The sequence below is a fragment of the Podarcis pityusensis genome, assembly GCF_964106645.2.
Source record: "Podarcis pityusensis genome assembly, chromosome: 5".
In the NCBI taxonomy this organism is placed as follows: Eukaryota; Metazoa; Chordata; class Lepidosauria; order Squamata; family Lacertidae; genus Podarcis; species Podarcis pityusensis.
Window position 1 is genome coordinate 1,994,877 of NC_138032.1, and position 14,627 is coordinate 2,009,503.

At 47.4% G+C, this 14,627-nt stretch overlaps 1 protein-coding gene across 2 annotated transcripts in view; it reads left to right on the forward strand.

Moving 5' to 3' along the window:
• The window catches only part of P3H2 (prolyl 3-hydroxylase 2), a 114,805-nt gene that overhangs the window by 28,022 nt on the left and 72,156 nt on the right, over nt 1–14,627 (forward strand). Inside the window, exon 1 of one of the 2 annotated variants that reach the window (XM_081007466.1) lies at nt 11,527–11,986. The exons of the other annotated variant lie outside the window; for it this stretch is intronic. Coding sequence (XP_080863592.1) covers nt 11,966–11,986 — 21 coding nt within the window. The 5' untranslated portion in view covers nt 11,527–11,965. Of the gene's footprint in view, nt 1–11,526; nt 11,987–14,627 lie in introns of those variants that run through there. 2 annotated transcript variants of the gene reach the window in all.

The following is a 14,627-nucleotide window of genomic DNA, read 5'->3' on the forward strand; positions in this document are numbered from 1 at the left end:
TAGCAACAAAAGCTCTTCCAAGTATGATAGTCACACTTCAGAGCAATGGTGACTTCCATTGTGTCCAGGGTGGCTGTCTACCAGCTCCACCTGGTATGCAGGATGAGACCCTCCCTGCCTGCAGACTGTCTCACCAGAGTGGTGCATGCTCTGGTTATCTCCCGCTTGGACTACTGCCATGTGCTCTACGTGGGGCTACCTTTGAAGGTGACCCGGAAACTGCAATTAATCCAGAATGCGGCAGCTAGACTGGTAACTGGGAGTGGCTGCCGGGACTACATAACACCAGTCCTGAGAGATCTGCATTGGCTTCCAGTACGTTTCTGAGCACAGTTCCAAGTGTTGGTGCTGACCTTTAAAGCCCTAAACAGCCTCGGCCCAGTATACCTGAAGCAGCGTCTCCACCCCCATCGTTCTGCCTGGACACTGAGGTCCAGCGCCGAGGGCCTTCTGGCGGTCCCCTCACTGAGAAATGTGAGGTTACATGGAACCAGGCAGAGGGCCTTCTCAGTGGTGGCACCCACCTTGTGGAACGCCCTCCCATCAGATGTCAAGGAAATAAGCAGCTATCTTATCTACAAAAGACATCTGAAGGCGGCCCTGTCTAGGGAAGTTTTTAATGTTTAATGCTGTATTGTTTTTAACACTTGATTGGGAGCCGCCCAGAGTGGCTGGGGAAACTCAGCCAGATGGGCGGGGTATAAATAATATATTATTGTTATTATTATTATTATTATTATTATTATTATTATGAAGACAGGAGTGCCTGGCGTGCTCTGGTCCATGGGGTCATAAAGAGTCGGACACGACTAAACAACTAAACTATTATTATTATTATTATTATTATTATTATTATTCCACTGTATAGCTATAACTATCTTATGAAATCACACTGTTTTGCTTTATGCCTTTTTAAAGCATTCATGAATTTGCTTCAGAGTACAGAGGGATGCCTTAAGTGTGTTCCAAAGTTTGTGGGGTCTCAAGTGCACAGGGACTCTGGGTCTTCCTGTAGGTCCCCTTCTGGCCAGTTTTGAGCTCCCCAACCCTGCTCAGGGCTCTTGCGTCAGATTCAGATGCTGTGATGCCTGCATTGCAGGGGGTTGGACTAGATGACCCTTGGGGCCCCTTACAGCTCTACAATTTGATGGTTCTATTATTTATACCCCTAGCATCCCCCTTAGGGAATTCCCCACCCAGGGGGCAGCAGCACCACTTTTGGACCCGGCGGTTTCGAGCAAAGAGGGACAGAAAACTATACATGAACTGGAGAAAGTGTATTATTTTTATTTATTTATTTATTTATTTATTTATTTAATTGAATTTATATATTGCCCTATACCCAGAGGTCTCAGGCGGTTCACAGAACAAAATCAAATATAAAACCACAAAATATATAATCAAAATAAAAACAACAGCCCAATAACCCCCGTCCCCCAAAATAGCACATGTTAAAAGGGCATAGGATGTCAATCAAATCAACCAATGGCCTGGTTAAAGAGGAACGTGTATAATGAAGGCGCCAGGCAAACTTTCCTGGGGAGAGCATTCCAGGGATGGGGAGCCGCTGCAGACAGAAAAATCTTTCTCCCTCCCTCTCCCATACGATACAATAATCTTTATTGTCATTGTTCCATACAGAACGACAAAACTGAAAAAATCTAAGTCAGACATTCAAAACCAACAAGCCTGCTATCCCAGCCTGGTTAACCCCCTAAAAACTCTGATACCCCATAATTAAATACAATATGCTCCCATAGAGACTACCTTACACAGCGTTTAAAACCAAAAATCACATTTGAATAGAAGCTGTTTCTCAGGCGGCAAGTCCTAGTCTTTATAACCTTGGACCTTCTTCCAGAAGGCAGAACCTGAAAGAGATCATCTCTGCAGCTTTCTTATGGCACCTGGAAGCATAGATTTGATCCAAGGTGGGAAGAGTGCACTCAATTATTCTCTCCGCAGTCTTTACAACCCTGGACAGCATTGTTTTTTCCCTGACTGTGCAGCTCCCAAACCACACACACAGCCCATAAGTTAATACGCTCTCCACAGTGCAATGGTGAAATGCCATCAACAGGTCCTTTGAGAGATGATTTTTCCGGAGGATTCTCAGAAAATATAACCTCTGCTGTGCTCTCTTCACCAGGTCTTTACTGTTTTCTCCCCAGGTTAGGTCGTCTCTCAACTCCATTCCCAGAAATCAAAAAACACCAAGACCGGTTCCATGCACTTCCCCTCAATAATAAGTGGCTGAATCTTCAATTTACATTTCCTAAAGCCCACAATAATCTCTTTTGTTTTCTTTAAGGAGTAAATTGTTTTTCCTGCACCACTCCCCCAACTGCTCATAGCACTAGAAGTGGGAAGCACCCAAAGAAACTGAATGGTGGAAGATTTGGGACAGACATAAGAAAATGCTTCTTTGCACAGGGCGTAGTTAAATGATGGATTTGTGCTTCTAGAGGAGGCCGTGATGGCCGCTGTCAGGGCTGCCTCAAGTCTCAGCTCACAAAAGACCAACGCCTTTCTTTTCTTATATACAAAAGTGTTTATTGCAGTTCATTGTTTGCTTCAGATCCGAGGCGCGCAGCCCTACGTCTGCTAGGCTTAGACCGCTGAAGTCCCTTCTGAATCTGTCCCCGCCCTGCACCAGTTTAAGAGGCTTGCGCTGCTCCACCTCTTTCTCTCTTTCCTTTTCCGCAGGGTCTTTCTGCCCGCTGGGGTTTCGCCCCTCCTGGATTCCTCCGACGCGGAATCAGACTGCTCTTGCCCCCTCCTGCGGGCTTTGGGACCTGGCCCCTCCTCCGGGCTCCCTGTACTTCCGCGCGCCTCTACATTTGAACTTGGCGCGCGCCCCCAACCTCTAACTTTCCTTTTGACAGCTACGCTACTCCCTTCACTACTCCCCTCCCCTTCCGGGAGGGTGGCTTGCTCCGACCTCCCTCCTTTCTCTACTGCCGGAGCCGCCTCCCCTGATACACTGGAACCTCCACCCCCTTCGCTGCACTCTGGCGGGGAGGCTGGTCCTGACGCCCAGCTGCCACTTTGGGATCCCCCGCTGGCCCCCTGCTCCTGACAAGTCCCCCCTGGGGCTCCCCTGGCCTTGACCACCGGCGCCCCCTTCTGGGAATCCTCTGATTCGCTGGAAAGACTCATGGAATCTCTAGAGTCATTGTCATCCTCTTCCTCGCTGTCCTGGGATTCATCCCCATCGCTCTCCATCTCCTGCCTACCCTGTGCCTCTGTCCCTGAACCCCTGACAGCCGCCAACTTGGATGGCTTTAAAAGAGGATGAGACAAATTCATGGAGGAGGAGGAGGGGGCTATCGATGGCTACTAGCCAGGATGGCTATCCTCTGCATCCACAGCTGGAAGCAGAAATGATTCTGAGTTGCTGGAAACCACAGGAGGGAAGAGCGTTGCTCTTGTGTTCAAATCCTGCTTGCTGGTTTCCCTTGGGAGCATCAGGCTGGCTACTGGGAGAATGGACTAGGTGGCCCCTGGCCTGATCCTGCAGAGCTTTTCTTGTGAGAAAGGTATATTGAACTGAATTCTTTCTTGGCCCTGAGTCAAATATGAACCACAGTAGTTTTTGTTTAGGGGTGGATTTAGGGGAGAAACCCCAACTCTCACATTCCATGCCTTCACTGGAAATCATAGTGGAAGTGGTAACCTAAAAATAGGAACGGAAAGGGTAGTATCAAAAGATGTACGCAAAACATTGTAGGAGATGATATTAATACACAGGATTGTAAGTTGTTTTTATATGCAGTAACGGCAGCAAGAATATTATTGGCACAAAAATGGAAGCAAGAAGAATTACCGACGAAAGAAGAATGGCAGATGAAACTGATGGACTATGCAGAATTAGATCAATTAACAGGAAGGGTTTGAAAGCTGCGGGACCAGAGATTCTTAGAAGACTGGAGTAAATTTACAAACTATTTGAAAAGTAACTGTAATGAACAGATTACGCTTGTAGGACTGCAATAAGTTTTGTAAGGAGGACTATCTGAAATATTGCAAGAAAGACTATGAGGAGAGTTATTAGTTAATGATAATTAAGAGTAATAGAGAAATTAAGAGATGCAGAATAAGTGATAAAGAACGAAAAATCATCAGAGGTGTTGACGGAAGTCTAAAACATTGTATAAGATCAGATGTTATGTTATATGAATGTTGGAAATGATATGTTAAAAAAACGAATAAAAATGTGTGTGTGTGTGTATGTGTGTGTGTGTGTATACACACACACACAGGCAAAACAACATAGGAAAGTGCAATGTGGCCAAATTTAAGCTGTTTCAGCCCAGTGGCCAGCATGACTGGTTTGCCAGGAGCAGAACTTGCCGTTTGGTGCACCACGCAAGCCGCCTCAGTTCCAGAGTGATGAGCGGCAGGCGGGATTCGCAAGTACCGTGAACGAGGGGCTCGACTAGATGACCCAGGTGGTTCCCTTCCAACTCCACAATTCTATGAACCTCATGGCCAAGTGCAGGGCAGAAGAAAGGAAAGAAAGCTGGTGCCCTGGGCAGGGAGATGCAGTCCGCTTGCTTGATTTGCAAATGTGGAAGATCCCCCTTGCCTCGGAGGCCAGTTTTGAAAATACAGAATTAGGAGGATCCTGTCCCTGAGAAGATATCATTTCCATGGGATCTCAGAAGCTCACTTGCAGACTTCGGGAAAGCGAAAGAGCCGTGATCGGCTGTGTTCAAGTGGAACCCCTTCCTGAACAACATTGCCCGACAGCTGCATCCTGTTGGAGCAGGAAAAGGACAGAGTTTAACCATCTCCTCTGTGTTCAGGAACAGTTGCAACTGCCTGTCCTCAAAGCCTCTGGCGACAGGGACCAAGACGAACGCATAGGAGGCATAAAGGATCACCCACACATGATTACCGTATTTTTCGCTCTATAGGACGCACTTTTTCCCCTTCAAAAATGAAGGGGAAATGTGTGTGCGTCCTATGGAGCGAAGATGCCATAGCCCCGCGACCCTCTCCCGGCTGGAGAGGTGACGCGCGGCTATGGCTCTCCGCTGCGCCTTTCCGCTGCTCCCTGACCTGCTCTTTGGGGCTGGTGGTGGGCTTCCCCCCACCAGCCCCAAAGAGCAGGTCGAAAGGAACCTGAAGCCTGGAGAGCGAGAGGGGTCAGTGCACACCGACCCCTCTCGCTCTCCAGGCTTCCAAGGTAGCCGCCTGAACGCACCTTAAACGGCACCTTGTTTTAGAGCGGGAAAACAAGAGGGGGACAGTTCTCCCCCTCTCTGCGCAGCACCTCCTGCTGCTTCACTGAAGGGGCGCTGGGCAGAGAGGGGGAAATTTTTTTTTTCTTGTTCTCCCCCCTCTAAAACAAAGTGCGTCCTATTGTCCGGTGCGTCCTATGGTGCAAAAAATACGGTATCTGCAGAGTTGCAAAGAAGAACATGTGGCCTGCCCATTTTAACTTGCTGCGTCTTGACAAACATATGTAATGTCCACCCTTCTCTCCAGTTACTGACATCCTGGAAACCAGCCTGGAAAGGAGATTCATACCTTGGCCAGCACCAAATTTCCTAAAGGACAACTTGAGGAGTTGATGAAGCTTTGTTGCTGATGGAGTCCAGCCTTCCCTGCAAAGCAGACTTGCCAGCAACCCCCGGTGGCCCTAGCAAGCGTTGTATCTGCACGTAGCCTCTTTCCTTCGACTTAGGATGCTGCCTGTCAGGGTGTCAGAAAGCCCCTCCAGATGTTCGCTTTATTTTGCTCGTGGTGGTATTGGGAAAGTTATATGTCATGCTTTTCATGCTGTTTGCACCTGGAAATGTTTTAGGGTAGACATACTGCCTCATTCCCTATTAGTGCATGCACTGTAACTCCCTGCTGAAATCTTGCAACTTTTCATACCTTGATTTTTTTCCAGGGACAGGGTTTGACTTGCTTTTGTTGCCTTATGTGACTTAGCAGTGTCTTCTGCGCTGTAGGGAGTTGGAGCAGAGGACCATTCCAACTCTGCGATTCTGTAATTCTTTCTTGCAAAAGTGCCCCTCCTGACAGCAATAATGCAGCAATATAATAAGCCTGAGGATGTGCCACAGAGCAACCAATAAAGTGGAATAAATCCATTATTAATGTGCCAATGAAACATTGCACAAGACACCTGCAAAAAGACAACAGGAACACAAGTCTTGAGGGTCCCTGAAGGTGGCTGGGCTTGAGGAATTTGACCTTTGCAAATTCCAGCACAAGCTCACCTGTTCCACACCTCCCAGCCTATTAAGTGGATCAGAACTTAGTAAATTGTCGTGATTAAACTGCGAAGTTACACTCAGATACAGATCTCATTTTCTAGCATGTTTTCTCTCCAAATGCACATTTTTAAATGCACCCTGTTCTCTCTGTGGCCAAGCAGATTTTCATTTTTGGAAGCCCGTAAGCGGGACCTGAGAGCAACTTCACTCTCCCCAATTGTGATTCAAAGCAATTGGCATCCAGAAACCTAATTTCCTGGACAGGGGAGGTAGAGCAAAGCCATTGTGGTTAGTAGCCATTGATGCTGAAAGCCATCCAAGTTGGTGGGAGCGAACGCTCTTGCTTTAACCAGGTGCTGCGTGAAGAAGCAGCCAGCAGGATCTCTGGATCCTGCAGGATTTGTCTACTGCCTCCTGCTTCATTTCACTTGCGACACCATGTGCTGAGATACAATCTGGGTATGCGTCAGTTTACTGACGTGGCCAAATCCAACCCTCTCCCTCCACCGCCCCCCTCTGCTGATATCACCACCTATTTGCCGTTTTAAAAATGTTCACATTTCTTGGCCAGAAATCTCCTGCACTCACATTTAAAAGCCCTTTGATGAAGTGTCCTGGCTTTGACAGGCAGTGGGCACTGTTCCCATTGACCTCACCAGTCGACTCTTAAAACTCCATCTTAGACACACACACACACACACACACACACACACACACACACAGATGTTCCTGGGACCATAAAGCTTGCTGTCCAACCAGCAAGGCTTGCAAATTGGGACTTTCTTGGGGAGCCAGTGTGGTGTAGTGGTTAAGAGCGGTAGACTCGTAATCTGGTGAACTGGGTTCGATTCCCTGCTCCTCCACATGCAGCTGCTGGGTGACCTTGGGCCAGTCACACTTCTCTGAAGTCTCTCAGCCCCACTCACCTCACAGAGTGTTTGTTGTGGGGGAGGAAGGGAAAGGAGATTGTTAGCTGCTTTGAGACTCCTTAGGGTAGTGATAAAGTGGGATATCAAATCCAAACTCCTCTTCTTCTTGGGCAGCGGGAGAAGCATGGGTCACTGGGAGCCGGTCAGGTGTGAGGTGTCATATGAACAGGTGGTCCTGCTGCAGCTGGGGAGGGAATGTCCTCAAATTTCAACCAGGACCCAGGAGAGAGGTTTTTTTTCAGCAGAAAGCCATTGCCTTGTTTCACAATCTCTGCGGGAGCACAGACTATAACGTTGTTTTTCATGATGCTTGGAGCCTCATCCAGTTACTGACCTCTGGAAAAGGCAAAGGAACGATCTGGCTTCCCATTCCGGCTCACTGATGTCCTGTAACTTGAGCTTTGCATCCTATGTTTTGTTCGCCACTTTAGCAGAGGGCCAGGCATGTATCCTGTCCTCCAGAGCAGGGTTCTGCCCCTAGGTGAGTCTGCTTCTCTTCCTCTCTGTTTCTTCTTATACCGATTAAAGAAAGAAAAGCTCTGTGTCAGGATCAATCCAAAGGGTTCCCATCCACCTTTGTGTGAATGGTCAGGGCGGCAGGAGAGGATATATTGTTTATTAATATCCTTCCTAACTTGCGCTAGCACATTTCTTTACTTAGCAGAGTTTTGCATTCTCCTTTTAAACGCACAGCAGATAGCTGGTTGCAGGCTTGTTTAAGCCTCTTACTGTTAGGTTCCTGGAAAGTTCCCTTATATCCCTCTTAAAAGAATAAACACACAACAATCTTGTGTAAAGTATATAAAAGTTTACTCACATCATCAGTTCACAGTTGGATCCCTGAAGGCAGACTTAGTTACAAAGTAGATATGTGTGGAGCTATCCCATGTGGGGATACTAGCCCCTCTCAGGTGGGCTATTGTAAAAGAACAAGCGACATGTTTATGGTGAGTTCTGACACCTCTTTTTCTAGAAAAATAGCCCTGCTTGGAACTAACTGGCAATTTTCAACTTCAGGTGCCTTGCCAACCTCAAAGGGTTGTTGTAAAATAAAACTGGGGTGATAACTCTGAGCTCATTAGAGGAACAGTGCACTATGTACTAAAATTACCTCTCTCTGTCCAAAACCTGTGCTTGTCTAAGTAGATCTTAAACTGGATTTCCTTTTTATGTTTTTTTGAATGGGGGAGTTGAACTCTTCTCCCAAGGTCACTGTTTTGGGTTTTTTTTAGAGTACTTTCAGTATAGTGTTGGAAAACTTTAAAACCCACGAGTGGAAAAAACCTGGTGGTAAGAGAGCAGATGAATCTCTTTAATGCACTTTTAAATTGCTGTTGCACAAATGCAGTCCAGATGTGTCGGAAAGGGGACTTGGTTTCCGCAAATCGCTGAGCTGCCGCTTTTGGAAACTGGGCTGAGCTTGAGCATCATGCTTGGACCACTCAGGTACAGAGGCTGCCAGGAGACTGGTGTTGGCGGGCACTGCTCTCCGAAAAGTCTGCTTGCTTGGATGTGAGTCTCAGTGATTTCAGTAGAAATGGCTCCCAAGTCGTTTATCTAGGGAATCAGCTTTTACCTGTGTGGTTCAAAATCAGGTACTTTGGGACTCTCTTCTTACCCTGACATCTCTCCCACCTCTGCTCATTTTCCCAATCTCCTGTTCTCAAGATAGTTACATGGGTTTGCAATTTATTTTTTTAATGGCCTCGTGAAAATTCATCAGCCTTTTAGTGCAAAATGCACATTCCCCCATGCAATATTATTATTATTATTATTATTATTATTATTAAGTTCCCTTAACGCAACACATCTGATACATTATTTGCAGTGATATATGCCTTTGTTTATGCACACTGTAACCTAATACATGCATTTTCACACTGATTATCTGGAGGACTGCATAGCAAAATTCAGAACAGTCTGAATTTCAAAAGCTAGCTGAGTTTCAGTTTGTATAAGAAGATGCTGCAGGATCAGGTCAATGACCCATCAGGTCCAGCATCCTATTCTCACAGTGGCCAAGAAGATGCCCCAAAGTGAAACCAGCAAGCAGGATTCAAGGGCAAGAGCCCCCACTCCCTTCATGTCATTTTGGACTCACAGCTGTCCATGGAGGCGCAGGTCAATTCTGTGTCCAGGGCAGCTGTTTATCAGCTCCATCTGGTACGCAGGATGAGACCCTACCTGCCCGCAGACTGTCTCAACAGAGTGGTGCATGCTCTGGTTATCTCCCGCTTGGACTACTGCCATGCGCTCTACGTGGGGCTACCTTTGAATGTGACCTGGAAACTGCAATTAATCCAGAATGTGGCAGCTAGACTGGTGACTGGGGGCGGCCGCCGAGACCATATACCCCCAGTCCTGAAAGACCTACATTGGCTCCCAGTACGTTTCCAAGCACAATTCAACGTGTTGATGCTGACCTTTAACGCCCTAAATGGCCTCAGCCCAGTATACCTGAAGGAGCGTCTCCACCCCCATTGTTCAGCCCAGACACTGAGATCCAGCGCTGAGGGCCTTCCGGCGGTTCCCTCATTGCGAGAAGTGAGGTTACAGAGAACCAGGCAGAAGGCCTTCTTGGTGGTGGCGCCTGCCCTGTGGAACGCCCTCCCAGCAGATGTCAAGGAAATAAACAACTATTTTACTTTTAAAAGACACCTGAAGGCAGTCCTGTTTAGGGAAGTTTTAAATGTCTGACGCCGTATTGTTTTTGATATTTGGTTGGAAGCTGCTCAGAGTGGCTGGGGAGACCCAGTCAGATGGGCGGGGTATAAATAAATTATTATTATTATTATTTGGTTTCCAGCATGTAGTATTCAGAAGCATTGCTGTCTCCCACTATGGAAGCAGAGCAGAGCTATCTTGGCTAGGAGCCATCGATAGCCCTCTCCTCCTCCATGAATTTGTCCTGTCCTCTTTTAAAGCCATCCAGGTTGGTGGCTGCCACTGCCTCCTGTGGCAGAGAGTTCCATAGTTTAACTGTGTTCTGCGTTAAGAAGGACTTTCTTTAATCTGTCGTGAATCTCCCAGCATATTGTTTTAGGAAGTGAGAAAGCGAAACCTGCTTCTTTCAGTCTGAAATGCCTCTTTGCACCTGCCCTGCAAATGGCAGACGAGAGGCTTCGAAGGCTCCCGCACCCCACTCCACAAATCTTCAGTGGGTCCTTTAAGGAGCAGGGAGAATGGCCAAGGAAGGATCACTTGTGGGGGAGCTCGGAGGAGCTCGCTTTGTTGCCAAGCCACAGAGGAAGCCAGTCTCAGTTCAGAGGCGCTGCTGGTGTGATTTATTTATTTGGATACCCGAAGCCGTTACAAAGAGTTTGGATTTGGATTTGATATCCCGCTTTATCACTACCCGAAGGAGTCTCAAAGCAGCTAACATTCTCCTTTCCCTTCCTCCCCCACAACAAACACTCTGTGAGGTGAGTGGGGCTGAGAGACTTCAAAGAAGTGTGACTGGCCCAAGGTCACCCAGCAGCTGCATGTGGAGGAGCGGAGACGCGAACCCAGTTCCCCAGATTGCGAGTCTATCGCTCTTAACCACTACACCACACTGGCTCTCCACGCAATATACATGCAACCAAAATAAAACACGTTGCACAGCTGAAAGAATTGTTACAGCGAGGCATGCTGTCAAATAGGAATTTACTGCACTGAAGAATTAAACTTTGCTTCCCCACAAACTTTTCTCCTTCAAACTGCTGCTCAAAAGACGAAAAAGGCCACTTTTGCAAGAAATGGCATGGGGCCTGTTCCCTGGTAATAATAATAATAATAATAATAATAATAATAAGGTGAGAGATTTATATCTTTGAGCAAGGCTGCTCTTAAGTCCTCATAAACAGCACAAACAAAAGTCAGTAGTAGGGCAAATATTCAGGTGCATGACACCCCCCCCCCCGACAGAGTCTCTCTTTGGGCAGAATCTGGCATTGCGACCTTCAACTATAGCAGAGTGCATAGTCTGGAATCACAGAGCTGGAGGAACTTTTCCCCATTGAACATTTGTCATGCTGGTTATGGGGTGAGGAGTCTGAATAGGCACCTTGGCATGCCAAGAGCCGCATTTGGACAGGCAGGCAGAAGCGTGATCAGCACAAAACCATGTTTTAAGATACGAGATTTCATATAGGAAGACGCCATCTCAAAGTTTGACAATCTCAGAATGCTCCCCAAAAGTCTATAAACATCAGTAACTTGTCATGTTTCCTGATTCCGAGATGAAATCGCTTTATTGCAACATCGATAATGAGGCATTCCCCATTCTTTGGATTCCACTGGAAATCCGATGAATGCAAGGACACAGCCTGACAGTCAGATCATGTTGCCACAAACTGCCAGTTGGTAGCAGACTCTGCAATGGCAAAGGCAGGTTCCAGCGGCTGCAAAACAGGGATGGAGAGAAAGGAGATTCCAGAATGTGGATGCCTTCTGCCAGATCCCCAGGCCCACAGATGGTGTGAGATGGAAGCCACACCATGGAGGAGAGGGGGCCAGAAAGAAAGTTTCCGACCGTGGATTAATCTAGACATCGTGACATCACCGAGCCTGGGCTGGCTAGATGGCAGGGGGACCAGCATTTCCAAAGACTGACGGTAGCTGCGGTGGAAAACGGGAGATTGTGTCAGCTCTCGCCAAGTTTGCTGCGGTGTCTAATACAAGAGGAAAGATCGTTCCCGAGGAAACTCTTGTTCTTTTGAGGGAGCTCCCATACTTTGGAAATGCGACTTCTTTTATTTACTCAATGAAAATCCCAGGACGGCCACGGCGGGTGCTCTTGAATGGCTGGGCCTTTGCCAAAGCCCAATGAAGTCAGTGGAAAAAAGTGTGAGTGTTTTAGAACTTGATCTGTTCCCCCTACAGCCTGGTTTCCTCACTTGCCAGCTTCCAGATGGGGTAATTGGTCCTTCTGTCTCCATACTTTCACTCTTCACTCCCAAACATAAACACAGCTTCTCTGGGCAGCTGCACGGCACCGTTCCCCCTTCCCGTGTACTTGGGAGAGCTTTCCTGATAACAGCAATTTTCTCTGCACTGGGAGTTTTTTTGCTCTTTAAATGCCTGGTGGGCCACAGTTGTTGTGGCCTGCTGGCCTCCCCCCAAGTTGGGGGCTGGTTTCCTTTTGGAAGAGAAAATGCAGGAGGCTAGCACACTGGATGGCTAACAGCTACCATATGTCAGGAGTGCTCTGATGGTGTTTCCCGCTTGGCAGGGGGTTGGACTCGATGGCCCTTGTGGTCTCTTCCAACTCTATGATTCTATGATTCTATGATTCTATACAATGCCTAGGTTCTATGTTAGTGATGGAGGCGATGTTGTTGTTGTTGTTTAGTCGTGTCCTACTCTTCGTGACCCCCTGGACCAGAGCATGCCAGGCACTCCTGTCTTCCACTGCCTCCTGCAGTTTGGTCAAACTCATGCTGGGAACTTCGAGAACACTATCCAACCATCTCGTCCTCTGTCGTCCCCGTCTCCTTGTGCCCTCCATTTTTCCCAGCATCAGGGTCTTTCCAGGGAGTCTGCTCTTCTCATGAGGCGGCCAAAGTCTTGGAGCCTCATCTTCAGGATCTGTCCTTCCAGTGAGCACTCAGGGCTGATTTTATTAAGAATGGAGAGGTCTGATCTTCTTGCAGTCCATGGGACTCTCAAGAGTCTCCTCCAGCACCAGAATTCAAAAGCATCCATTCTCCGGCGCTCAGCCTTCTTTATGGTCCAGCTCTCACTTCCATACATCACTACGGGGAAAACCATAGCTTTAACTATACGGACCTTTGCTGGCAAGGTGATGTCTCTGCTTTTTAAGATGCTGTCTAGGTTTGTCATTGCTTTTCTCCCAAGAAGCAGGCATCTTTTAATTTCGTGACTGCTGTCACCATCTGCAGTGGTGACAGCAGTCACAAAATTAAAAGATGGAGGCGATATTTTCCTCCAACTCCTATCACACTGGACTCAAGGACATCCATTGTAGCTGAATGTTGGAAGACTGGCTAGAATGAAAGGAAGGAAGGTATTGGACTCTCCTTTGTGGGAGGTCTGTCAACAGATGTTGGGTAGCCAACCTGGCAGGGAACTTTTAGCTCTGATTCCTGCATTGAAGGGGCTGGGACTAGGTGACCCTCACAATCTCTTTCAGCTCTACGATTCTATGAGTTTATGGGTTTACATATACAATAATAATAATGATGATAATAATAATAATAATAATAATAATAATAATAATAATAATAATTTATTATTTATACTCCACCCATCTGACTGGGTTTCCCCATCCACTCTGGGTGGCTTCCAACCAAATATCAAAAACAATACAGCGTCAGACATTAAAAACTTCCCTAAAAAGGGCCACCTACAGTTGTCTTTTCAAAGTAAAATAGTTGTTTATTTCCTTGACATCTGCTGGGAGGGCATTCCACAGGGCAGGTGCCACTACCGAGAAGGCCCTCTGCCTGGTTCCCTGTAACCTCACTTCTCGCAGCGAGGGAACTGCCAGAAGGCCCTCGGCGCTGGATCTCAGTGTCCAGGCAGAATGATGGGGGTGGAGACGCTCCTTCAGGTATACTGGGCTGAGGCCGTTTAGGGCTTTAAAGGTCAGCACCAACACTTTGAATTGTGCTTGGAAATGTACTGGGAGCCAATGTAGGTCTTTCAGGACTGCTGGTCTCAGCGGCTGCTCCCAGTCACCAGTCTAGCTGCTGTATTCCTGGATTAGTTGCAGTTTCCAGGTCACCTTCAAAGGGAGCCGCACATGAACTCAGTCTCACAGGAAGCAATGATGTCCAGCAACTTAGATGGCTTTAAGAGTGGATTGGGCAAGTTCCCCACAAGCATCTGCTTGGCCCTGTGAGAACAGGATCCTGACTAGATGGGCCATTGGCCTGATTCAGTAGGCTATTCTTATTCTCTTATCCTTAGCCATGAATTCCATATGTCGCTCCCTGCAGTAGACACAAAGAAAATCTTTGCTGCTTGAGCACTGCTTTTAGTCTCTACTGGAACTTGGAAAGGGGAATTGTCTCTCTCCTGGACTTTAGCCACTTTCCTGTTAATACCTCACCTAAATCATTTGCATCATGTAAATCTTCCAAGGCCCTAGGTTGATGAAAAACAGACCCGAAGCTGTCGCAGTCCATACATCTGGATTGGGGTAGATGTCCTGGGAAAGATGGGTTCCTTTGAATATTTGAGCTGGAACACTCTGGAACACTCTGTGTCTCCCTTTTGGCTCAGAGCCGGGCGACCCCTGTTGTTGGTCTTTCTCTCCCTTCGGCCCTGAGAGGAGGAAGGGGGAGACCCCCCAGTAGGGCGTGGTCACCGCAATTAATTTCAAGCTGTGTGGTAATTAATTACAAGACTGTTTACATGTCAGGATGCCTTGTTTATATCCCTGGGTTCTTCGATGTGAGGGGCCCTGCCAAGTCGCGAAACCTCAGCCAAGACCGTCCGTCTTGTGACGCTCAGCAGATGTGAG